We start from the raw sequence: 26,830 nt of genomic DNA on the forward strand, positions 1-26,830 counted from the left end.
GAACATGACATTTTGACGGAACAAAAAAAAAATATATTGGTAATATTTGCACACTTTCTCAAGAAAGAACTTGGGAATTAAAGGGTCAAGGCCACTGAGTACATGCCATGCTGTACAAATGTCTTCCAGAGCAGTTATTGCTTTGTACCACTCGGGAGGAGACCACCGAGAAAAGCTGTGCGCAGAAAAAACGAAAATAAAACTGACAGCTTTTTGATGCCACCGCGAAGTCTTGACCGCCGAAAGCCTCCTGTGCACCGAAGTCGAGCAGCTTGGTAGCTTGAATGAGAAGCCCGAAAATGGGCAAGGCCTCAATAAACGCATGGCATAATCATCAGAGGAACTTGTTCTTGGATAAAAACACGTCGACGGGCTAGTCGGTTTGGATTCATGATACAATGCGCAGCATGACCAGAACGAGGACAGAGATAGAAACACACACACGTAGTGCTGCGTGTGTCAGTGGTGCACCGATGGGGGGGGGGGGGGGGTTCAAACACCCCCCCCCCCCCTGAGGCTGAGTTAACCCCCCCCCTTTTGTGTGACCCCCTTTTTCTCCTTGCGCCTTTGAGTACTGCAACTAAGACGTGAGGCGCACAATCTTCTGCACACTCGCAAACTTGCGAAAAATGCGCATTTTTTTACAATTTCCCGTGAAGAAATTTAAATTAGTGCTGTTTAGATGGTATTGGCAAACTAAGGCAAACTGTCAACCCCCCCTGGCAGAGATCCTGGGTGCGCTACTGGCATGTGTGTCTGTTTATATGTCTGTCCTCATCCGGTCACGTTACACATTGTATGATGAAGTTGTTCTTGACCTAGCTGGTACACAATTACTGCTGGAGAGATGAATACAGGAGCAAAGCATCGCCTTTGTTCTTTGCTGTCCATGTTTCTTGCTTCTGTACTTAAGAAAAAATAAAACATTAACAGAAACACAGAAGAAAAAAATGAACAGAAAACACGGTTGGTTTCCTCTCACAATGCAGAAGCAACAAATCTGACCAACAAGAACATGGGTGGTTTCTTGATCGTCCGAGGATCTCTCCAGCAGTAAATATGTCCTAAAGGCATCAGCTTAACACTGAGCAATAAAAAAAACAACAAAAAAAAAACGAAAAAGTTTACAACCAACTGTAACGTTGTCTAGTCACTAAAAACAGTCATTGCTACTGGCATGCCCCTTAACAATTTGCATAGGCTTCTCAGCCAACCAAAGCTTATCTGACTGTTACTATCAAAGAAGTTTAAGAAATTTCTCAGTCAAATTTTTTGGATAACTGTTAATACATTAATACTAAGCTTGCAGCGCAGCAAACAGCCACAGGTAGGACATGCAGTCATGTTGTGGTAAATACGTGATAGGGTGGGTATAGCGCAGGGTAAGAGTGTTTAGCTAGCACTGGCCTATAGGCATACAGGAATCCCTAGGCCACAGCCAACTGTGTTTGTGCCATTTCTTCACTGTGTTAAGTCATCAACTACTTAATTAAGGCTCGTGTTGGGGCTAGGCGGAATATCACACTTGTACTTATAAGGCAGCGCTGCAAAGTTAAACATACAGAGGGACGAAACTGCACAGACAAAGCGCACTTCGCCTGTGCAGTTTTGTCCCTGTGCATGTTTAACTTTCCATCAACTACACTTTGTTTCATACTTAGCAGGCAATATTGTGGAAGTTATACGCAAGTAGTGCGGTCATACAAGTCTCACTCCACGTATATTGCAGTGCAGTTGTTTTCGATCGGCGAGGCTATCTGCAGAACAAATAATTCATAGGTTACAGCTGCAACTTGTGGAAGTAAGGTTACGTCAAGTAATGTGTTATATGTGCACATTTGTGCTTATAGTATGTTGCATACTAAGTACTAGTCACGAGCCCGAGCGGTTCACTGTAGCCACTTGTCTCAGAAGCGTGTCACTCTGCTCACGCAGTCCTTAAATAGGTTCATGTCTGCGATACCTCTTAGGTAATAATTATGCCTTAATTGGCATCATAAAAGTATGAGACCTAATGTTACATTGCATTACATGACACAAATTTATGTCTTTCATGTGTGATACACTATTTTTTGTATGAAACAGAATACTATGTATGAAACAGAATACAGTTCACACGTCCACCCTGCTACATAAGACAGAATGGACGCTCGGCCTGTCATATGCACTCTTTGTCCACATCTGTATTGTGCTGTTGAACTTCTGAGTTGCGAGCCACCACCTAACTTAAAGCAAGATTTCTGCTTGTCCAAGAGAGGGTTGGTTACTACGCAGAACACTACACAAACATGCAAGCCTGGCTAACTGCTGTGCTTGGATGCTTTGCCTTTACACATGTTGCTGTTTAGCAACACTGCCGCCAGGTGAATTCTTGAAAAGATTTTTATGTTTCGCCCTTTCGATGTCTCGTGAAATGTGCAAATTAGGCAGTGAAAGTAGAGATAAAGAAAACGGGCTGCAGGGTTGCGTTTGGCAGTTTTGCTCACCCGTGCCTCCGCAGCAGACGATGAAAGGAACCACCTTGTCAATCTGCGCCCGACACTGGACACATTTCTTCATCAGGGCAGCACAACCTGAAATTGAGACAAGAGGTCATCATTTTCGTTGCAGCGCATGACAGCTGAGATGTGACCAACCTGAAGACTACGAACGATGGATCATGGACAATGCACTCTATAAGTCGCTTTTGTAGTATCTGCATGAAACGGGCCTACATACTTACTTAATTTCATTTTGGAGTTATGCCACGTGGCAACCAAAATGAAAAAAATTACACCATCTTCCCGTAGGGGAACCTTGAGTAGTAGGTGAAGCAGCTATGGGGTTGACTCAAGTTCCCATTACATGAGCCCTCGTTGCATCAGTAGCAGCTTCTCGGCGGCGTTGACGTTCCCTTTCGGCTTCGCGAGCCCGAAGTTCGGGATCGGCCTGTCGCCGCTGCCGTTTCGTGGCAGCGGCTCGAGCCCTCTTCTCAACACTGCATATCCACGAAGTGAATGATGACGAGTGGGCAAAGCACCGGGGGATCATTTTGGCAAAACGCCGGAAGCGTTCTCCGGAAGCCGGAAGCTGGCTTCCGGAACCGGAAGTGGAACCGGAAGCCGGCTTCCGGATGTCGGAGCTTGGCGTACATGCGCAGTAGGGGTGTGGATGCCGCACGGTGGAGGGAGGGAGGGAGGAAGTGACATAGCCCCGACCATAAGCTGCTTCGCATCTAAAAACAAACAAACAAACAAACACAAGCACAAGGAATGATTGCAGTTATGAGAAACATTTATGTATCGATTCAGGGCGTTCTCTTTCAACTACAGGCTATGTTTGGGAACACGCAAACGCAACTGCTCGCCAACATAATTTGGCACACTGGCATGGTGCTTGCACCTTCTTTGATCTTGGTCTGGGTTCCGAATCCTGAAGACACAGTGAATTACCCAAATTGTGCCACTCCAGCTTCCACAGTGGACATTCACAACCTGTTGTGGCTCAGCCCAGAAAAGGTCAAGCTACTCGAGAAAGGATCCTAGGAGCTGCCAGGATAAAATTTGTATCGCTCGACAGTTACAAGCGTTGGCTGATAAACGACAAGATCACTGAGCCGTTACTGCAATCTCAGCCCCCTCCATGCTTTTATTTAAATACGCATCCGTGATGCAGGTACAGGAACGAAATTTTCTGAAATTATGAATGGCCTAAAAAAATTCGAAATCAGTTAAGTTTCACACTGCCAACAACAAATATTTGTAGCAAGGCAATCCTGTACACTATACAGGTAAAGAACATTACCAGATTGTCAATATATTTTTATGCTTAGTTAGAAATAAAAGATTAATACTTGACAACCTGTGAACCATAAAATTTGTAAAATCTTGCAGACACGACACCAAGAGGGGAGGGGGGATAGCAGATATTATTCTAAAGCTTGCCTTTACCACACGCCTTTTCTTGGGATACACACGCACTTTATTAACAATGATTTGCATTTAGATGCAGCAGTCAAGCAGCAGAAAACTAAGAACCGCAAAGGCTGAGAAGCAACAAACTATTTTTAGACGACAGTGACCTTTTCAGTGACTGCTGTAGCCAATTTCCTCTACTTCAGAATCTGCGTCTGAACCAGCTTGCTCACCGACCGCACCAAAACTATGGCGCAAGCCAGGTCAAGCCGCCAAGTTGTGAAGGCTACAGTTGCTGTTTGTCCTGTGTATGCTGTGCGTTCCACGCGCACAGCGTTTGTCTTTTACGTGTGAAATGGCAACACAATCCCGGGTGATTTCTTTGACTGCTGAGACTAATGTTTGTCGCTCAGAATCGTCAAGCAGCTTCAAATGGCACCAACTCCACCTTCGATGTCTGTGCCAATGAGGGCACTGATCAAGTCAATAAAGTGCCGTACAATGGCTAGCTGCTATGAAGAATCCCGCAGTCATTTGGCTATCAAAGTGTGGCTGACTTCTGCTAATGCCATCGCTTCTTTCCTTTTGCTCTGCTTGTCCATGCAGGAACCATACCAGTGGAACCTATCCATTCTGGGGGATTGGCCAAGAACATTCCCATACTCAGTGGCACAGTACCTGTGCCCGGTACTTGTACCCGGGGCCCAAGCTGCACGGACCCGGGGCCCAAGTTGTCTATTCGGACACATACCCAGCGGCACAAACCGAGTGACCCAATTAAGTTGCACAATACGCAGGACGGTAGCCACCAGCACACACAAAGCGAGGAGAAGGGGGCAAAGGAAGCTGTGCTTTAAAATCCTAAACACATGTATGCTAACCTGAGCAACTGATACATCAAAGACAGCGAAGCTGCGTAAGTGAGTTCACACAACCTTCAAAAGTACTAGGAGTCTATTTGCTGGCTGTTCTTATTGACGATTCATTACTGCCGCCGCCTGTGCACTCTGATTGACGCCCAGGTCATATGGCCGCTTCAAGGCCGGTTCCTCTTTACCACCGCAGCCCTACGAACTTTTAGCTGACCTCCGATGCGGAGCAGGTAAAACAGGACGTGCGAAACAAAATTTACTAATTACTGGCTAAAAAAATGTTCAGTGAAGGTGGTGTCTATTTGTGTGAGGGGTACGGAGGGTGAACTTTATTTTATGATCATTAATAATTACATTTCAAAGCAAAAATTTGGGAAGCATTTGTGATTGATACCGAGCATGTCGCCGCCTGTCGCCACACGGATACGGCTGCGAAGCTCCCCTTAACAGCTTCGCTGTAATACTGCACCTAGTAACGTACTAGAGAATCACGACATCGCAACAACTTCCAATTGAGTGAAATCAAGGATGTAGTCTTTATGCATTAAAAGCAAGCATGAGAACAAAGGTGTTTGGAATGGTTTATGCTGCTGAAAGCCAAAATGCATATGAAAGTGCGTCCCTGTCACTACAATTTTCAGCCCCACAACATATTCTTGGCAGCCAGAAGCTTGAAATTCCAGGACTCTGACAAAGGTAGTTACGGGATGTGTATAATGTGTGCTAAACATTTTCAAAGTTGTACTTACCTTCACAGGCACACATGTGACCACAAGGCTTGAAGAGTACTGATGCCTTCTTGTCTGAGCAGACGACGCATTCCTCTACCTGCGACCAACATTTATCCTCTTCAGACGCTGTGTGCACAATTGTACACGCAAACATAGCACATCAAAAGCAATAGAACACATAATAATAACGATATCTAAAACATGGAGCATACACCTTGAAACACTTCTGATTAAACCTGTGAAGCAAGATTGAGTAATATGTGTTAAGTGTTTTAATAAAAGTAGTTAGAAGGTAGGTGGCTGGAAGTTTGTTCTCAGGACGAGTATGTCGTTAAATTAAATTATGGGGATTTACATGCCAAAACTACGATCTGATTATGAGGCACGTCGTAGTGGGGGACTCCGGAACAATTTTGACCTCCTGGGGTTCTTTAATGTGCACATAAATCTAAGTACACGGGTGTTTTCGCATTTCGCCCCCATCGAAATGCGGCCGCCATGGGCGAGTATGTCATCATGTGACGGGTTCACATCTTTCATTGTTCTTGACAATGTTTTAGAGCAGGCATATCTTTTGATTGGCTAAATAAGTGCTTTCCTAGTATGCTAGACATAAAACAGGTTACGTTTTCATATCTCACATTCTTGTAGAGAGTTTTCTCATGGAGTCCACATTCGGTAAACTTGAAAAACTCACTGAAGATTGAAAATGCTTTATCAATTGTGCACATTTTCACTTTTCACAATTCTCAAGATGCAAGAAATGTGGCGAGACTAAATCAGCAGTGTTATGTGGTACTTGAAGGGTTTACATAATTTATGTTAGGTTGGTGACATTGAAAAGTAAGCCCATTGGCTCACACAAAATAGGCTCATGTGTTTTGTGCCCGCCGGTGGGCTCTGACGCGTTGAAATGAAAGGCAGGTGTCCTGGCTCAAATGCAGTCGGAGAAAGAGTAGTAGGGGTGTGAAGTTGAGAAGGGACCAAGCTGAAGACTATGGCCGATGGCTTGGACAACACATTTTATGTCACCTTTGCAGCAACCTGCATAAGACAGCCTCCATGCTTATATATTTATTTATACTTATATTCATTATTAAAAAAAAAAAGACATCAGATTTATGCGACATCAAGTTACTGATACAGAAAAATGTGCCCTACGACATTCTATTGAATGACAACATTCAGCTTGGCTTAGAAGAGTCGTAGAAGCTCCACAAAATGTGTGATTACAGAGCTTGAAAGGTTATGGAAAGATCCATCAAGGAAAATTCAGGGATCTACGAAAATTCCATAACTCCTATTTTAACAAGACTGAAGCTGTATAGGTAAGGGTTGTACTTATTTGTTGTACCTGGTGTCTTGCACAAAAAAATCTTATCGAGCACTTCGCTACATTGCAACTTTGTGCCAGTAGCGCACCCAGGATCTCTGCCAGGGGGGGGGGGGGGGGTTGACAGTTTGCCAATACCATTTAAACAGCACTAATTTCCATTTCTTCACGGGAAATTGTCAAAAAATGCGCTTCTTGCGAGTGTGCAGACGATTTTCCAGCTTGTTCGTGCGCTCTGTAGTTACAAATGGTCGTTAACCAAGAACAGCGTATTTCGCGAACACCATAGAGAACTTCTCTTAAACGGATTTCCACAGCGAGTGGAATATCTGTAACGTTTTGTAAATATATGACCCACCCATAACCTACAAGTAAGCACCGGTTTCATGGTCCTGGATAGAAAACATGCGGCACCATGAATAACGGGAGGAGGTGGGTTCAAACCTAGCGGAGATTGCGACGCCGTCGCCCCAACCTGGGGTGCCGTGTGCAGCATGTTCGCATGAGCATGCTGGACAGCTCTCCCTAGGTTCTAACGTCACCGGCCGGTGGGACTGCGGGCCCCTGTTGGGGCTGCGACCAGACACTGGATTAGCTGTCCGGGAGGAAGGTGCAACAACGTCCCACTCGATACATAGCTGTTCAATGTCTTTTTTTTTTGGTTTTTTATTCTTTTTAGCTGCAGATGCCTTCTGGCCAGTCCCGTAATGAAAGAACAAGGACGAATACTTTGCTGAGACTTGGTTGAAACATAACTAAAGGTGCATGAGGTTATCTCGTGCTTAGCTTAACAACAGTAAAAGAAAAAAAAAAAGCAAAGAAAGACAACAACTGTCTTCGTCTGCTGCTTTATTTTCTCCTTGTCCCAAGTCGCGCTGCTGCATTTTCGTTTTATAGAGACCAACATTTTGTTGCATTGGGAGGGAGGCCGCAGCGGACGAACTGTTACAAGGCATGCAAGTCAGTGGCGCTAATTAAGGCACCTTGTCAGTGAGTGACAGTCATCCTGTCACGGCAATGGAGAATAACTATATAGACAACGCGACTTGAAAACACTACAGCTGATGGCTCGGTGTGCTGTCTCGAGCGCACATTGAAAGTGATCGGTCCAAGGCTCTTCTGCGTGTTCTTGAGCGTTTCTCCATTCAATATTGCACCTCGAAATAAGAAAATGGATGGCAGAGCCGCTCCTCGGCCGAAGTGGTCACTGCTATTCAGTGACGCTTTTCAGCCAGTCCTGGGAAGGAAAGCGACATTCTCCGCCGAGAGACGGCGCTGTGCTCAACTCAGTGGAGAGAAGTCTGAGGTAGTTTGAGAATACGGAGTGTGGCTCGCTGTCATTCGTCGCATATCGTTCGCTCACTGCCAAGATTGAGGAAACTGGGTAAGAGCCGAAAAAATACAATCACAAGGCCGTTAGTTCAGCGATCACCGTTAATCGCAGTGACCGGAGCTTTTCAAATAATGTTTTCCAGGAAATATACGACAGACAGACGAAGGTGCTGACTTGCACGATTACCCGGTACCGGGCATGGTGCTGCAAGCCGGCACCCGATCTAGTGCAAACCGATGCGGCCCGGGCTGGCAGGTGATGTACAGTGCTCAGCGATTGAAACACGATACCCCGAGCGCGTGGCTGCCGGTGCTGGGGGCACCGAGCTGATGCATAGTGGTTTACGATGAAAGCGAGAGCCTTTGCGACGCATTATGACGCAATCTGGTCCCCCAGCGATCACCGAACACTGTCCGCTGTCGCAAAAACCGGCCGCCGCGTTGTGCTCTCATTGTCACGTTTCAATATCTGAGCACTGTACGTAATAGTGGACGTGAGGCCCGAAACAAACATGCGGTCGTCGTCATACCGTCGTTGTGCTTCTATCGTCATTTCACCGCCTTCATTCAGCAGTGGTCATGCCTTCACTGTCGTGCAGTGGTCATCGTTCCACCGTCTTCCTTCTCTCATCTTACGTTGTCATTTTGTCACAATTAATTCGCCATCATTCCGTCATCGTCCTTTCATGGTCATTCAATCATCGTCATCATGCCGCCGTAATCATGGTGATCCATTCCATCGTGAACATGCTGTCGTCGTCGTACATTCATTGTCATGCGTTCGAGGCCTTACCATCGTCGTGATGCCGACGTGGTTGTTGCATTGTCGTAATTCCAGCTTGGCCATGCGATTATCGTCGTGCCATCATCGTCATACAGTAGTCGCTATCCCATTATGGTCGGGGGTGTTCACGCAGTCGTCATCATACCGCGTCATCATTGCAAGACTGCCATCCAGTAGTGCACCCAGGATCTCTGCCAGGGGGGGTTGACAGTTTGCCAATACCATCTAAACAGCACTAATTTCAATTTCTTCACGGGAAATTGTCAAAAAATGCGCTTTTTGCGAGTGTGCAGACGATTACGCGCCTTTCATCTTAGTTGCAGTACTCAAATACGCAAGGAAAGAAAAAGGGTTAAACAAAAGGGGGGGTTAGGTCGGCCTCAGGGGGGCGGGGGGGGTTACAACCCCCGAACCCCCCCCCGTTGGTGCGCCACTGCTTTGTACACATATACACTGTTCACTGTAGTATTTGAAGCATGTTCCCGGGAGTGTCGCATGTTTTGGCTTCGATATCTGAACTTTGTTGCCATAGCAACTAGAACAGCCATACCTTGTCGATACGAACAACACAGCTGCTCCCAAAACATTTTTCTGGAGCCCTCTCAACATGTTGTTGGATAAGACGATGCAAGTTGTATGATACGACAGCTTCGGTGCAATGTAGAAAAATATGTAAGGATGATGATAATACTATATGTGCTTTTTACGACTATTCTTTTCAGAATCAAGACAGATGCTTAGGTTCCACATGAAACTGCAGTCCGAAGAAAGAGAGAAAACCTATCTGAACGGAAGGTTCAGAATGAATATAAGTTGAACCCTGTTTTAACGAAATCGCATCCTACATGGAAATGTCGCTGTTATGTCAAACATTCTTAATGAGTGTATTTGCACATATCGACAAAAATTAACAAAAAAATTGAGATCGAGTCTATGCGAAATAAATGCAAACATATGCTTCCAACAGGCCTGGAAAGTGTCCTGTCAGTTTGATGGACCTTTGGTGGCCTGCTGTGCTGATATGTGGCTTGTCAATACTAAATTGCAATCGATCACACATTGCCTTAACGTCAACATGCAACCGTGTGATTGGTGTGCTTGCATGGGATTGGCACGTTAGTTCGGTAGCTGCGAGTCAGCCTAGCCATTGCACTGACCAAAGTTTGCATGCATACACAGAATTTACACCCTTTCGACTTTCTCTTGCCAAGTATCTGACATCTTTGCTACCAGCTTAAATACAGCTGTCGATCGATAATTTGGACACCAATAATTTGGACACACTCGATCATTCAGACGGCTTCAGAGTACTGTTGCTGGCCCCACAGACTTAATGCATAAGGACAATCAAAATTTCGAACACCTTACAGCATGCCATCGACAATTCGGACTCAGCCTGTACGACCGTGTGCTAATTCAGCCACTAAGTCGAGCAGAAAAAGCGAGACATTTTAAAGCAAAACATTAAAAATTTGAAGGTTGATTTTTGTCACCGTAGAGCACCACATACTTAGTTACCAAAGCTGGCGTCAAAGTGGTCCTTTAGCCCGTTACCCTTCCTCAGTGCAGGGTAGCAAACCACAAGCTCTTCTGGTTAACCTCCCTGCCTTTCCCATCTCATTTCTCTCTCTCTATCCGTTACATGCCGAGATCGGTGAGGAGGAGGAGTGGTGTTGCTTGCTGCAGGTGGACCTAGCCTTGAAAAAGTAGCTGGAGATTGCTCCTCCTCAACGCCACCTATCGACCGCTATATGGTGCAACTAACAACATTAGATTCCAAAAAACAAGTTGACTCAAATAACAACATTAGATTCCAAAAAACAAGTTGACTCAAAGCCCAATGCATTGCGCGTTTTCCTAACCATGACAACCCACACAACTCGCCATTCCCTGAGAAACCTTGTAGGTTTACTTTGTTATATCTGATAAGTAATTTGTTAAATGCCTGTTTTCGTTATACTGAGATATGATTGCACAAAAGCAAATGAGGAACTGTTACAGTGCATGATACGATACCTCTCCATGACCGATACTACACTGATACATCTTTCTCCCTTTGCATCTCGCATGCTTCTCTCAGCTCACAAGCGAGCGCATCACGACTTCCTTTAAGCATACCGGCCAACTCTTCCGCAATTTTCGTAATGTTTCTGAATTTCGGCCTGTTTTACGACTTTACGAATGTTGCATCAAATTTTATGAAAAAGTAATTTTGTGTGTCAAAATGTTTGCATATCGGTCTCCATGCCTTCAGTTTCAAGTCTTCTAAATACTAATTGTGAAAGGATTAGAGGGGGATATACTTGCTTCAAGCAAGCAACACACAACTGTCATGTTTCGACTGGCAGTTGTAAAGTTGAAATGTTTTTTCTGTCTTTTTGAGATGGCAGACAATATCTTTTTTGTTTATTTAACTCAAATGAGCAATAATTGTATTACTGAGAATGCTCTCACGATCACAAAAGCAGCAAATAGCTGTTGTAGGTCTAACTGCTTGCGATGACGCTGTGTGACGGCATTGCGGAAGCGAGAGCAACCGATTTTTCACTGCTTCTGACACACGATTGTAAATTCCCTGCTGCATGCAGTGCAATAATAATTGGCTCACATGTTGACAGGAGCGTCGTTCACAGGTCAACAATGTTTGCTTACTATGCTCCAAAAGTACTTCAGGGCCCCTTTAAATTCTCATTACTAAACTACGTATGCCTCCCTGAAAGGACGTGTGCTCAGAAAAGCATAAAAAAAAAAAAAGCCTGCTGTCCCTCCCCGCTACCTTCCCCCAGGATTTTGCGAATCGTAGAGTTCGCAAGTTGGCAGATATGCTTTAAGAATGTTGGCGCCTCTAACCATTGGAATGTAGGTGCACTACTTACAGTGATAAGGCTATGTGTAATCCCCATTACATTTGCCCGTCGTAATGTTGTTGTCCTGCGTCTGTTATGATGAGGCTATCATACAGTGCAAATGCTCTCCCTGAATCTAACCTTTGTGCGTGCAAGCACAGGCTCCTTGCAAAGCAGGCACTTCTTGACGCGCGGCGCACACAGGGCGCAAGTGGCAATATGGCCGCACGGGTCGAACAGGGTGTCGCGCTTCATGTCCGAGCAGACGATGCAGTCCTCAAGGGCCTCCTGCTCGCTCGGTTGAGGGCTCGTCGATGGCGTCAGCATCTGCGACCTGCCAGTGTGGAGAAAGTGCATTGTCAGGCACACGGTCACTGTTTATAGACCACATGTGTTGGTGTGTAGACAGACAGTGCAGCAAGTGGTACCGAAATCCTAAAAATTTAAAGTTCGTTCCACTTCTTTATAAAATACATTGTACGGCTTATGAGCCAGGAGTAAAGGAGGCTGGCCCCTAGAATCAGTACCAGAAGTACTGGCCTTTCAAAACTTAGGCTTGATGACAAGAAAGGCATTTAGGCTAGCCGAAGCTACACAGCTTCTGCTCATACTGCAGGTCGATTTCGTCATCGTAGCATTAGGTTGACAAATTAAGCAGTTGATTCACACTCGTTGGCCAATATATATATTTTTTCCATTCATGCAGTTACTCACACTCAAATCAACTCACTTTCACCAATGCTCCCTCACATTCGCACTCATGTCCACTCATATTCATTGGAATTCACTCACAACCACTCGGACCGGCGCCTTCCATCATGTCAACAAATATCCCCTCACACTCATGCCTGAGGAATGACAGTGATTCAGTACTCATTTAGAGTGTTCATTCAGTGTTCCAGCCTTTCTCGCACGGTTGGTATGCTACCGTTCACATGTTTTCCTTTTGCCTGAAAATGTAAAACTGTTGTTGTGTAATTCGCTTTTCCTCTCAAAACTATGCTATTGCTACCTAGTCTGGGGAACCGCAACGAGTTCCACCATTATAAAGCTTTCAAGATTTCAAAAAAAAAAAAAAAGACTGTTCGTTTGATTGCCAATGCTCCATACAATGCACATAAACAAGGCCTATCCATAAGAACCCGAACGTAACAACTGTTGTCGACCTGTACGATTCCTTTCTAATGACAAGTTATAAACAAGGTATTAAAACAAACAACCTGTACTTGAAGAAACTTGCTAATTTGACAGAAAGAGTGAATATCTACTATGTGTGCGGAATCAGTGTCTGGTTTTCGCCAGGTACTCGCACCAACTATGGCCGACAAATGATCGCATATAGATTGCCTACTCTTTTAAACCACCAGCATTGCTTTCTGCTGTTCGGCTAATGCTTTTTCTTTACTCAATTTTTGATGAATTTTGATTTCGTGCAGAAGAGAAAAGTATTTTCATGTTAGTTTTGCTTTCTAGACATTAGTATTATATTTTACATGTATAGCTGTGTCACAGTATCTTTGTCTCATGTGAACATTTCGCTCTGCCTCTGTCAAAGTGCAATTATTGGGTACAGATCCCATGAAGCCTATTGTGGCTTTTAGGCTGTGCCCCCAGCACTCTGTGCATGCTATAAATGTACCAGAATGCAGGAAAACAAAAATAATGAATGACTGTGCTCATGAATGAGCATGCTAAACTATGCTGAAAGCATGTGTATATTCTTATGGCTGTAATGCAGGTACTTCTGTTGTCCTCATAAAACTGGCAACCGATTTTGTGACACGTAAATATCAAAATTAGTGATCCACATTTAGTGACCACATGTGGAGAGCTGTAGAGGCTCATACAATAAAAGCAGGTTGCCAAAACATGGATGGCATCACAAGAAGGTCTACTAGGCTGGATATAAATGAAACATAAAAACACTGATTTTACATATGAGCAATCTATGTTCTATTCTCTATTATAAATTTTAAAGCTTATTAAGGTATTAATTTTTATTGCTGAAACACACAAGAAGAAAAGGAGAAATCAAAAACATTATTAGTGCAAATGATTTCAGTGAATTGGCAAGATCATAAGTGCACTTTATACAAGATAAGTAAAAGAAAAAGAGTCAATGCGTCAAACGAAGTGCATAAGTCAGATTTTCAGATAGCAGAGCTATTCCTTTTCCTGCTTTGTGCATTTATAGTCACAAAGCAACACCAAGCCAAAGAAATGGTCGCCAATACAATGTTACTTGCCGAAGGATAACTGCCCAGACTCACCCGGACTTGTCCTTGCGACACTTGACGAGTGCATTGCAAAGATTTGGGTCGGGGCACAGGTCTAAGGGTGCCTGTCCCTTCTTGTTTTTGATGTAGAGCTCGGCCCCATTGGACACCAGGAAGCACGCAATGGAGGCGCTGGACTTCTTGTCCGCACCCTGGCTGCCCAAGCCCATTAGAAGCTGCAAGCCATTGACAATCATTTGCTGTGATGTTATGATAGGTTCGTTTAGGAACGCAACTGCGAAACGCATCCGAGGTGCTGCCTCGGATTAGAAGAGACAAGGCTGGATACAAAACAAACAAGGAAGAATAAATTTATCAGCAAAAGAGGACAACGTTCACATTTACAAAATCTTATACGTACACACTAAAAGTTATGCATTAATTGTTACAGCACAAGAGGCACCGTAAGAAAGTGCTGAAGCAATTGAGGGTTCACTAAGCTAGCTTGCTACTAACAGAACAAACCAACTGAGGTCGCGGCCAAATGAGTTCACTATTTTGATAATCGATGCTACATTTTTGTTGTCGACATGCTCACGCTGAATTCCACCGCTCGTAATTGCTGTCCGTCGTCTGCCGGCACTGCTCAACCGATGCACCATGCTTGTGCATTTCACACATCACACATGCACTGCTTCGTTCATCCCATTCATACATATCATCAGTACATTTCTCAGTCACCGTGTTCTTGGCACTGAAAAAGACAATATCGTTCAGGTAGAATGTCATGGCAACCTACAGTGCTTACATGTTTTTGGTTGTCATTTTAGCACATGTTATGAAACATCCCAGGAAGTCTATTTACATTTTATACCAGAACAAACAGCCAGCTTCAATTGGTCACAGCTGCTAAAGACTACAAATAGCAACAGACTTCGTCACAGTGGCAATAGTGACGTGATGAAGCTCATGCTAAAATTATTTACGCCCTCAGGTTTAGGTCATATCTATTTAAACAATGACAATGCACAAAATAAATGCCTAGGCTACAAGGGTCATGAAAAATTTGGCAGTTTCAGCTAAAGGGCAAAGCACCGATGGCTATAGCATATAGTTTAATGTTGCAGTTGAACTCCGTGAACAGTGTTCTAACCATAAATCGCTGAAACTCGCTCAGATTCACACCGACCAGCTGAATCTGGTTTTGGTGAGCTTCAGCCCAAGTGAGCGCAGTTGAGTCTCATTTAAGTGAATCCGAGTCCAACTGAATCTGATGAATTGTGTTTCCGGTTGAGTCTGAGTGATCCCTTAGTTAATAATATATTTTGTGAGTGAGTTCTGTTTATTTTGCTGATCTATTGTTTTAACTATACACAAGGACGACATGTTGATATGACACAGGATGCGAGGCAACTGCTGCTGCACAGCAGAAGCAACCGCCCATCAACTAGCAGGCGTCTCGCAATGCTGTCATGATGAGCAACGCCGCCAGCGACATTGAAGACACCGAGCAAGCGGAGTCGATATCGGGGGAGCGACAGGGTGAATGCTCTTCGAGTGCCGGTATAACTGAATAAAGGGCATCACTCCCCGTTGTCAACCTCGTTCCCCTATCACTTAGACAGAAGAAGCACCTTGACAAAAGGCAGTTATCTCGATCGATCACTTTTGGGGATACAATCACTTTCACAAGATTTTGCACGACTCAGCCACTGTGCCAAGCTCGTCATCTTGGCAGAATGCAGAAACGCTGTTAGTCGTGCACGTCTTAACATGTCTGGTGCTGAGTCGTGCGAAATCTCGCGAAGGAGATTGTATCCCCAAAAGTAATCGCTTGAGAATGCTGCGAGTGGATGTGTTTGTCACTGCACTATTGTGCTGCTTTGGAGCTTGGCAACTTGAACGGGCAGCAGCGTCTGCGCATGCATTCTGAAAATGAAGTGCTCATTATGAAGTTCTTAAGATGACGGTGACGTTTGGTGGGACGATCTGCTGCTGTTGCAGTAAATGACTTCAGAGCTGAAGGAATTGGTGAAGTATATCGGCTTCTTTAAAATGCGAGGGCATTTCTCTGCTCTACCCCTACCCACATTGGCCATCCAATATATCTGGCCTCGATAGAATGACTCCGTAGCCATCGCAAAAAAAGAAGAAGAAGAAAAAAAAAAGGGACTCATTTAGAAGGCAGGAGTTTAGTTCTCTACAAGGAATCGAACTCGAGCCCACAGCATGGTGAGTATCTTTCCTTGGCATCACACCAACAGTTAGGGACAGGGTGCGAAATGCGTGCGACTAAGGAGGCGATGCACACAATCAAACCCAAAGTGTTTCTTATTAGAAAGAAATGGAAGACACGGCATCAGAGGAGCGAGCACTGGTCGCAGGCGAGTAACTGAAGCTGCTTCGAATAGGAAGGCCTTTGCCTTTACAGCTACAAATAAAACCAGACAACACCCGTTGCAGCATTTGGAATAGGGCCTAGAAAGAGACTTCTGTCAGCAGAAGAGGTTGAAGATAGGAAGCGACGGCATGCTGAAACAGAACATCTTTGCTGTGCCGCCAAAACTGGGGCAGCCAGGGAACGCGAGCTCTAACAACAGCTAACAACACAACGGCAATGACTTGCACACGAAACACCTCAAGAATGTGAGTGCTGGTGACAGCACATGTGAAAAGCAAATCCCCAACGATAAACGATAGAATGGAAGTTGAATAAATGTGTGTTTGTGTGAGTTGAAGTGTGTTTGTGTGTGTGTGTGTGTGTGTGCGAATGCTCTCACGTTAACTTAGATAATCGCCGCCGGAATTTTTTTAATGACGTGCATGCCAGACAAGCTGCTTGAGAAAAAAAAAAAAAGAAAAAGAATCTTAGGCGTGAAACTAATGATGATGGTGTAAAGGCTGCACCCCTAACTTGGCAACCCAAAATTTGGAAAAAAAAATTAAAAACTCCAACGTAGAAGCAATCGCGTTCAGTGCTCCTACGCTGCACACGAGCAGCAGCGAATTTTTGTGTACTAAGTACGTTCGCATGCCGCTACTAGATGGTTTTCGCCATCTAGTAGTGGCACCCGGAAGCACGGCACCATGGCACCGTGTCGAAAAACTCCTTTTACAAATTATCTGCTCTTCGGGAGGAGTAGGCAGCTTTCAGTTTCACAATTAATAAGGTGTTTCCACGACAAACCTGCTTAATGAAAAGATCTCTCGCTGAAGTGTTCATATATAGAGAGCGCGGCCCTTACATGAGTCTACACGGTAAGTACAAAAGCAGAGGATGACACCATATACCAAAATGTCAGGTAAAAAAAAAAACGAATGCAGTCATTCTTGGATAATGTTTATCCACACAGACTATGCACAATACACAGGCTGCACGGATTACATAGACAGCATAGTTCTACAACTGAGGGCCGGAAGAATGTTGGCTGCTGTTCAAGCTGACCGGTGCTGCCACCTAGGGTCCACACACACATCCCTGTGCTCACCTCCAGGTTTCCAGCAGTGGAGGTGGAGCCTGTTGCTGTGCTCAAGCGTCCTCCCCCAGCCTTGGTGACATCTTGCATGTCTTGCAGGTGCCTCAGCTGCGACAGCGTGTGGTGACGTAGCGCCTCGTGCAGTGGTGTGTCCCCGTCCTTATCCGGGATGTTCAGGTTGCATCCCTCGCGTACCAGGTGCTGCGAATCGTGGAGCATTCGTCAGAAAGTACGGCCAACATGTTCGCAACTTTAACTTTGACTTCTTCGTTTACAATATTGTTAGAAAGATGCAGATGGGAAGCTATGCGCGATTATTGTATTTACGAACAGATACGCTGCGATGGCCAGAAGGCAAACAGCCTGCGTTAGCTCTTAATTCCTCGTCTTTTTGAGATGGCTGGCCTTTACATCCTCGATGGTAGTGGGTCGAAATGTTCAATTTAGTGCATTAGTGCTTGTTCGAACCAATTTTTTAATATTTTATTTGTGTCTTGTTGACCCCACGCTGTACTCTCCCAGTAAGAACTATCGCTGTCGATTAGGACCTAAATGAGGAAGTTTAAGGTACGTTCCTTACACGTAGTAACTTCGAGAGCATGGTTTCACACTGCTATTCATTTGGCCGCTCAGGGCAGTGTGTAATCACCATGCAAAGCCTAATAAACGAAATTGTGCTGATGTGACATGAAGTGGTGAAAATGGAGATGAAAGAATGCATTGTAGTCGGGCCTAACTTGTTGGTGTTTTATTCATTGTGTCTCAAACCAAGTCAAACCTTGTTTAGCGAAGTCACATCTGACATAAAAAATACCTTCGCTATATCTAATATTCATTATAAGCTTACATACTATCATTGACAAAAAAATACTTGAATGTGTCCTTTACCTTGTTTTATCTGATCATTTGTTATATCTGTGTTCATTATTTTTAGATTTGATTGTACTACAAAACAGTCAAAATATTCATCCTACAGAAAAATGGCACTTCACTGAACATGACCTGAATGAGTCGTTAAATCTGACGATTAATTAAGCATCATTGTGCAAACAGAAAGCTCGTACATTTACAACAGATTTGAAAAAACCTTCACGAAACTAAGCAGTTTCTCGAAGTCTGATGATGTGGGTTCAAGTGAAACTTTAATGTGTTTATAAAATGCTGGTGCAGGTGGGTCTCGTACATAGACTTGAACAAAATACTAGAATGAGCTCGTAAACAAAGTGTAAAATGACATTAACATGTTCTTGCTCCATCAATTTTCCAGTTATTGTGTTCTTGGCAAAACGATCAAACATGCCTCCTTTCTTGGACCATACAATTCGAAATGTGTCTTTTCTGAGATAAGTTTGACTGACGGGATTACTCAGTATTGCGCTGTCAATGTGTACCTGCACAAAAAAACCCTGACTGCCAGCGGGAAAGTCGCATCATCAAATACCAAGTGCCATTAAATAAGCATGATTGATGGAAGGCAAGTTTCTACAAAATAGATATGCTGATATCGGTCCTACAAAATTGCGCTGGCACTAAATGAGCGAGAAGGTTAAAGGCATTGAAACGGCTCGATCTTAAATTATAGTTACAACCCACCTACGGCAAGTTTCAATTAGACAAATATTAATTTTTCCTCTGCTTTCTCTGACTTTATTGTCTGTTTTCTTCGCATGATAATCGTTAAATGTTATGAGAGTTCTTTATTGTGCATAATAGTAATGTTACAAATGGAGATTATACAAACATACAGAGGGAGGTTCCATAGTCAACAGACTGTACAGGGGACCTCCCATTAAAAATGAGTAAGATATGTAAATACAAAGCAGCTATATGCAAACATACAAAACACCGTATTAAATAAGTCATTAGCTAACATGGTAAACAATTTTAATAACACAAATCAGTTAATAATAAAACGGTAATCATGAAATGATTACATTGAGTGCAAAAATTCATGGAGGCTTGATTTGAATGTGTAAAAATGAAAGATCATCTTGAAATGACACGGTAATGAGTTCCAAAGTTGTGTGGCTGAAAAATTAGTAGTAAATTTACCATAATTAGTTCTAGGTTTTGGTAATAGATAGCTGTTGGTAGAAGCGAATCGGGTAGATGTGGAGTGAGGGTATTGGCTGTTAGTAATTATCGGGAACGGGAGCTTTCCGTTTACAGATTTAAGGACAAGTATTCCAAGGGAGTATTTATTTAGTTTCTGTACTGATAAAATGCCATTAGAACTGAGCAATGAAGATGCTTCTGACGTGTAACTGCTACGTGTGATGATGTGAATTGCTTGATTTTGGGTATGCTGCAGTGGGGATAAAGTGGTGATACATACGCGCAGAATAATACTACAAGGTTTAATAAACAAACAGTTATACTGAATCATGCATGAAGGTACATTTATCTTGTTTTTAATTTACTTTACAATAAAGGTTTTTCGTCACTCACTCAAGTATAAAAAAGTGCTTTAAAGCATAACTTAAACTGGTCATACATGAACCTGTTGAAGTAGACAAGATTCTGAATCATATACTCATCGTATGTTGCTACACTGTCTGCAAAGTGCCTTGTAGAACCTTTCTTAACATCAGTGCCCTTTGTATGCACCAACAGTGCAAAGAACCAAAAAGGTTTGACAGTGTTTGTTCTCTTTACAGGCTGTCAGTTTTACGAAACTACCAACAGGAATGGTGGGTGTCAGTGATAAACAGTGATAGAGCAGTAACCAAGACAGTGCCGATGGTGTAGATGAGCTTAAAAGACGAGGACGATAGGTCAAGATGAGACACACAAAGTGCAATGTCGTCTTCACCTATCGTCCTCGTCTTTTAAGCGCATTTACACCATCGTCAAGTCAAACCAATTCGCCCAACTATGTGTACTAAAAGACACTGCACTAATGAAAATACTATAAGGTGTAACAGTGGTGCAATGTAGACAAGATAGCTGCCAACATCATTATGGTATAACGCATATGGGTCTCCTTAATTGGGTATTGATATCACCAATTCAGTACTCAGTCTTTCCTCCTCCGTCAGGCACACTGGGTGCCTGAGGAGGAATCAAGTCGCTGCAGTCAGGATTCGAACCCAAGACCTTGTGCTCGACAGCCGAATGTCATAGGAAGAGAGCCAACCACAGTGAATAACATCCGACAGCACTAAAAGCAGTGAGGACTTCTGATGCAACAGCGGATGTTTCTGCAAATGACCCAGGGATGCACAAAGTGTCATCAAAACTTTGTGCAGATACTGCACGCGCTATTATTAAGAGTGGACCACACTCTCACCCTGACTATTTGAGCATGCTGCCTTTCAACTGCGAGGTGCAGCGGCGTCTGCAGGTTCACGTTCTGCAGGTCCATGTTGGCACGACCCTGCATTTGATATGGAAGAAAGGTCATCAAATAGTAAAGCGTGACGATATAGTACCACATGGAAGGTATACAAGACTTAAAAATGTCCAAGGATGTTCACAAGCACTGAGGATGTTTGCAGTAAGAAAAGCTGATTCTTTGTTTGGGCTTTTCCACTGCAACAATATCCCATCATCATCATCATCAGCTTATATTTTATGTCCACTGCAGGACGAAGGCCTCTCCCTGCAATCTCCAATTACCTCTGTCTTGCGCTAGCTGATTCCAACTTATGCCTGCAAATTTCCTAACTTATAATATCCCATATGGCATCCCAAAGTACTTATTAGGTGCGGACACTCTTCACTTAAGGAGACGCACACCTTTCCATGTATTGAGGTACGACAATTAGAAAGCACCTGGCTGAGAACCTGTTTGTGCTTATTTAACCAGTAGGTTCCCAGTGGCAAGTTAGTCTGCCTGATACTGGGACCAGATAGCACTTAAGCGATGGGGACATACATAGACAGATAAGGACTGTGTGCTATAGATGTCCCCGTTACTTAAGTGCTATGGTACCAGTATCAGCATCAGACTAACCATACAGTCAAAAAGTATGCACCAGTCTGCGTCCAACCGCTGAGGTGAATGCTACACTACAACGCTGTCTGTGGTTGGACAAAAGGTGACCTAAGATCTCACCAATAAATCTCTATAGTGTCCCCTTTCAAGATTAGAATCCCCACAAGAAGCCAAGCAGCAGACTGGGAGACCCAGCAAAAAGCTGGTCAGTTCCTGGTGACACCGGGATTTGAACCGGGTATCTCCCGCAAACAAGATAGATGTTCAACTATAGTTTCCTATAAAAAATTTGTAAAGTGAATTATGGAACAGCTATAATTCAGGTACCATGGGTATGATAAGGGGTAGTGCATGGACTTCTTTATTTTTCATGCCTGTGGCTCCAGACATTCTTGTGGCGTTATATATTGCACTTTATTTTTTTATAAATCTCCAAGCGATATTAACAGTTTGCTAAACGAAGCAATGCGACGAGTCTTTGCCTAAATGCATAATCATTTCAAACCGGGCTGCATTTATAATGCAATAATTCCGAAAACGGTAAATTTCAACGTCACGAAGTGCTTTTAAGCCAGAAGGGAGAAGTTTAGGCAAGTCCATGAACTAGCGATCATTCTCAAGCGGGCTGAGCTCCCATGCTTGCCGCTTTCGTAGACACTAATACTTTATCCAGCAATTCATTGACGGAAACTCTGTGCCACTCAACCATATTGTTTGTAGCAGGGAAGCTGGCCACGAAAAATCCGCAGGTAACTCGCCTGATGTATGAGCAGCTCGGCGACTTCCACGTGGTTGTTGAGGGCAGCAAGGTGAAGCGCGGTGTACCCGTCATCTTTCTTTTCGTCGACGATCCAGGGTCTTGGCAGTTTGGCCAGCAGGGTTCGCATGGCACTGCACAGAAAGAAGATTGGGCCGTTAGGTGAACGAAAGCGTTTGGTGTAAATGGAAACAACAAAACAAGACAGCCAGCTTCCCTTACTGAAGCACGCCAGTTTTATTATATTTTGTCGTAAAACTTGACAAAAGGCAGAGAACTAAAGAAGAAAAAGAAAAAGGATGCCAGAAAAAAGCTTGAGGAAAAAGTTTACCACCATATAGGCATAAAGCAAAGACAAATAAAGCAAAACGAGATTATGTGAGCATCTAAAGCCGGAAAATTGAATGATTTAATTTAAGGCATGTGTGATATCCTCACTTTGTTTCAATGAGTTATGTAAGTTATTTCACAAATTATTGGTACGTTTCACAGTAATCCATAACATATCAACGTCCACTCTGGAAACTCTATTTGTTTACAGAACTGTCGTACTAATATTATGTATTGTTGGTACGAAGTAAAGGAATTTTGCAAGCATGGCGCGCTTCCTGTTCTTAAAATTTTCCCATCCCTGTCGAATTTTCGTGAAGAGACTGGCCTAAACCAAACCTTTGCCTTCAGTTTCAACTTGAATATAAATTTTTCTTTAAGGAAGTAGCTTTCAGGAGGTTGAAAACAGAGACATAATATTGTTTGGAATCTGCAGAACCAGTTTTGAGGAGATTTGCTGCAGTAGACAGAAAAGCTAGTCTATCGAGTGTTAACTGGAAGCAGATGTTTAATTCAGGACATAGATTCCTTTGCAAAGATTGCCGAGATATGGAAAAAAAAAAAGAAAGTTGTACTTTATTAACAAAAACACAATATGACAATTCTGTGAAAGCCATTTACTCAAATGTCTAATAGTGTTTTTCACTGGTCGATCTGGAGCGCCCGCCGAAATCCTGGAGCGAGTGCTCGCATTTCACCAATCCTAATCTGCCAGCGGAGAGCGAAAATGCTCCGTGCTGGATCGTACCGGAAGTCTGTGCACACACGTCACAAAAATCGACTTCCGCTCTGTTTCCGTGGCCGCCGCTCCCTCAGCGAGCGGAAGTGACGTATGATTCTCGCCCTATATCCGCCCGAATCAAGCACCTCGGCAGCGGAGCATGTGAGAGCGATCCGGCACGGAGCGAGTTGATCCGAAACGACCTGTGGAAAGCGCGAACCCGCTCCAACTCGACCAGTGAAATTTGGATTTGTCGCCGTGAAGCAAGAAATCCTGCGCCAGACCGACCAGTGAAAAATGGCGTAAAATAAACAAAAGTGACATATTACACATCACTATAAATTATGTAAAAAAATGCAAACAGAACTTTTGCAAAACTTGTGTAAACAGTGTACTGACTTCATGAATGCTGCAAACTATTCCATCATAGTTTGATTTAGGCAATATATAGGTAAAGTATGTAGAACTGCAAAATTTGTTTTCAGTGCAGAGTAATAGAGCTGTAAATGTTGCACTTCAGCTTTGCTTTTAAATAACCAATTTCTGGTGAAAAATTTGAGGCCCCATATCGAAATTCTGCGTAGAACAGGCGATATCATTTAGCTTTCTCTCTTAAATGCAATAAATTTAATTCAAAGTGGTTCAGCAGTTGTTCACTGAGAACATACCTACTTCTCACTTGTGCTTGAATTGAGCAATCAGAGTTGTACCCAAGCTAGAGCAAATTCTTAAATGCAACTAGTTTCACTCAAATTTAAACAGGAAAAACATGAGGGAAAGCACTTCCTCTGCAAGGTACATCACATTAACTCTTTCCGTACCATTAATTCTTTGCGAGGGCTAACCATTGGGCATGGTTAGCCCTCTATCGATGGTTTGAAACGTCGCTTTCGAGACCTTCCACGCCGCTCACGGACATACTGCGCTATCGGACGTGAAGGAAAAGAACTATATTTTAGTTTTCTAAGCAGCTCGCTTTTCTCCCGCGAGGCGGTGATTTTTAAACTGGGCTCCGAAGTCTCGCGAACGTCAAAGGAGAACGAAAAAATGCCCGCCCGCTATCGATGGTTTGATACGTCGCTTTCGAGACCTTCCACGCCGCTCACGGACATACTGCGCTATCGGACGTGAAGGAAAAGAACTATATTTTAGTTTTCTAAGCAGCTCGCTTTTCTCCCGCGAGGCGGTGATTTTTAAACTGGGCTCCGAAGTCTCGCGAACGTCAAAGGAGAACGAAAAAATGCCCGCCCGCTATCGATGGTTTGATACGCCGCTTTCGAGACCTTCCGCGCACGCCACTCACGGACAAACTGCGCCATCGGACGTGAAAGAGGAGAAACTATATTTTTGTTTTCTAAGCAGTTCGCTTTTTTCCCCGCCAAGCGGTGATATTTAAATGCGCTCCGAAGTTTCGCGATCGTCAAAGCAGAACGCAAAAATATCCGGCTCCGGAAACGGTTCGCACGCTTCATTCCGCTGCCTCCGCGGCTGATCTTATCAATACATCGAATAGCAGCGAGTCAGAGGACGCCGACTTTTCGGCGGACTTTGACTCTGAAAGCGACGACGACGCAAACCAGCCCGGAACAACGGCGGCCGCAGCCCGGCACGCCCAACTGTAGTGCTTGCAGTTAAATTTTTGTAGCGAAATACCTGTTAAATGAAAAAAAAATATATATTCTTGGAGATAGTGCCCAATAGACGGCGATACATATTGTATATCTCATAATTTTCGTAACATTTTTTTTTCTTAGTAGATACCAAGCGCGTCTTTACAAACTTTGTTCAATTTTATCGCACAATCTTGATTTTAAAAATTTATATCTTTCTGAAGACACAAATCTCGTTAATAAAACGTTTATGCGTGAAAAGTGCATTCATTCTGCTTTCTGTTTATGTATTACATTAAATATTGAGTGCAGTAGTTGCTTCAGAATAAAAAACATCTGCCGTAACATACAAAAAACACTTATGTTCCCCATGGTAGGGAAAGAGTTAAATATTAGTTCTGGCAGTCCCAGGAGGTCCTCATGAACGGCAACTACAACAAAATTTTATTTAGCCTCAACTGGTTATAAATTTCTGCCTACTGGGTAGCGGACATGACACATGTACCAGCCCATCACCTTCGAGATGTTACAGTGCGCCACTGTAGGCAGCTGCGCGCGCTGCCCAAATCACGGAGGCCATTCTAAGGAGCTACGCTGGTTTTCGAAGTTCTGAACGATGCATCACTTCTGGAGAGCGGTAATGGTGTTTTTTTTTGTTTTTTTAAATTCTTGGTATCAATAACGTCTATTTTGTTAGCACGATAAAATTATCTCAAGTACATCGCGCTCGCTTACTGACCCAGAAGTCATCGAGGCTGCCGTAATGTTGTACAGCCGGCGCGATGAATATAGTTGCACCGCAGTGTTGCCAGGTTTGGCTATATATAGCCAAATTGGGCTACGGGAAAAATTTTTTGTCGTCGACTTGGACTAGTTGGCTATGTGGCTATATTTGGGCTACTGAAAATCTGCGACTTGGCTGCGTTTGGGCTATAAGTGGCACCCGGATCCACGCTCCAGAGGTGGCTCTGATCGGGTAGAAGCAAATCTCGAAGGCTGTGTTATAACTTGCTGAGCCGGCCGCGTGGCTGTGCGTGTGCGCGAAATGACCCCCCCCCCCCCCCCCCCACCCTTTCCTTCCCTTTCTGCGCCGTTGTCTGAGCCGGTGGCCTTGATCGTCTGATGCACTTAAACTATACACCCTGCTTGACCGTTCGGCACCCGATCCCCGGGCATCGGGATGAACCTGGGAGTAGTGGGTTTTTCACAGTATGCTGTACTAACCTGGCTATGTTCAGGAAGGGAGAGCAGTAACATAGGGTCGGGGCTGTCGGGCGATCGTGGCGCCGACATGAAAGAAGGGAAGCACGGGTGGATGACACGCTCCAGTGTGTTCATGGCCATGTCTTCCGGATGAAGTATCGCGCCGGGCACAGCTTTCGACCTACTCCACGTTTCTGGCGCGAAGCTTTACTGCCATTTTCCTTTTCCTGATAGAGGAATTTTTCTCCGTGCTTAGATTCGAGATTCATTTCGATAGGTTGGACGTAAGATCGGACCCTCCTTAGAAAGGAGAATCCAAACACGGGGAAGTGGGCCAAGTATGCGAGAACGTATAAAAAAGAATGGGAGCAAGACCCCGAGCCAAAGGTGGGTTCTGGTGCTTTTACTTCTAGATAGTTTGCCCGTAACGTCATGGATGCAGATACTCATTCTGATAATATCGAAACATGATTGCCACGATGACATCAGTGCACGACGTCACATGAACTTCACCCACCGTGTTAGCTTAACTTGTGAGGTGTCGTGCTGCTGGCTCGAGGACGCGGGTTTGATTCCCGGCCACGGCGGCCGCATTTCGATCAAGGGGAAATGCAGGAACACCCGTGTACTTAGATGCACGTTAAAGAACCTGAGGTGGCCAAATTAATCCGGAGTCCCCCACTGCGTCATGCCTCCCAATCATATCGTGGTTTTGGCACATAAAACCCCAGATATTATTAGAGAGTTTTAGAATAGGGGCCTCAAACGGATTGGGGCCCCAAAGAAATA

The 26,830-nt window shown here is 44.1% G+C and overlaps 1 protein-coding gene across 2 annotated transcripts in view; it reads right to left on the bottom strand.

Moving 5' to 3' along the window:
* The window catches only part of LOC119430983 (E3 ubiquitin-protein ligase MIB1-like), a 33,139-nt gene extending 10,829 nt beyond the window's left edge, over positions 1 to 22,310 (bottom strand). The window contains exons 1-8 of one of the 2 annotated variants that reach the window (XM_037698450.2): positions 22,179 to 22,310; positions 20,773 to 20,859; positions 17,496 to 17,684; positions 14,062 to 14,243; positions 11,933 to 12,125; positions 5,515 to 5,593; positions 2,487 to 2,573; positions 208 to 279 (exon numbers count right to left, since the gene is read on the bottom strand). In XM_037698450.2, coding sequence (XP_037554378.1) covers positions 208 to 279; positions 2,487 to 2,573; positions 5,515 to 5,593; positions 11,933 to 12,125; positions 14,062 to 14,243; positions 17,496 to 17,684; positions 20,773 to 20,859; positions 22,179 to 22,307 — 1,018 coding nt within the window. In that variant the 5' untranslated portion in view covers positions 22,308 to 22,310. The remainder of the gene's footprint in view (positions 1 to 207; positions 280 to 2,486; positions 2,574 to 5,514; positions 5,594 to 11,932; positions 12,126 to 14,061; positions 14,244 to 17,495; positions 17,685 to 20,772; positions 20,860 to 22,178) is intronic. The other variant, XM_037698451.2, reaches the window with a different exon arrangement.
* Positions 22,311 to 26,830: the final 4,520 nt, after the last annotated feature.

Source organism: Dermacentor silvarum, chromosome 10 (genome assembly GCF_013339745.2).
Source record: "Dermacentor silvarum isolate Dsil-2018 chromosome 10, BIME_Dsil_1.4, whole genome shotgun sequence".
In the NCBI taxonomy this organism is placed as follows: Eukaryota; Metazoa; Arthropoda; class Arachnida; order Ixodida; family Ixodidae; genus Dermacentor; species Dermacentor silvarum.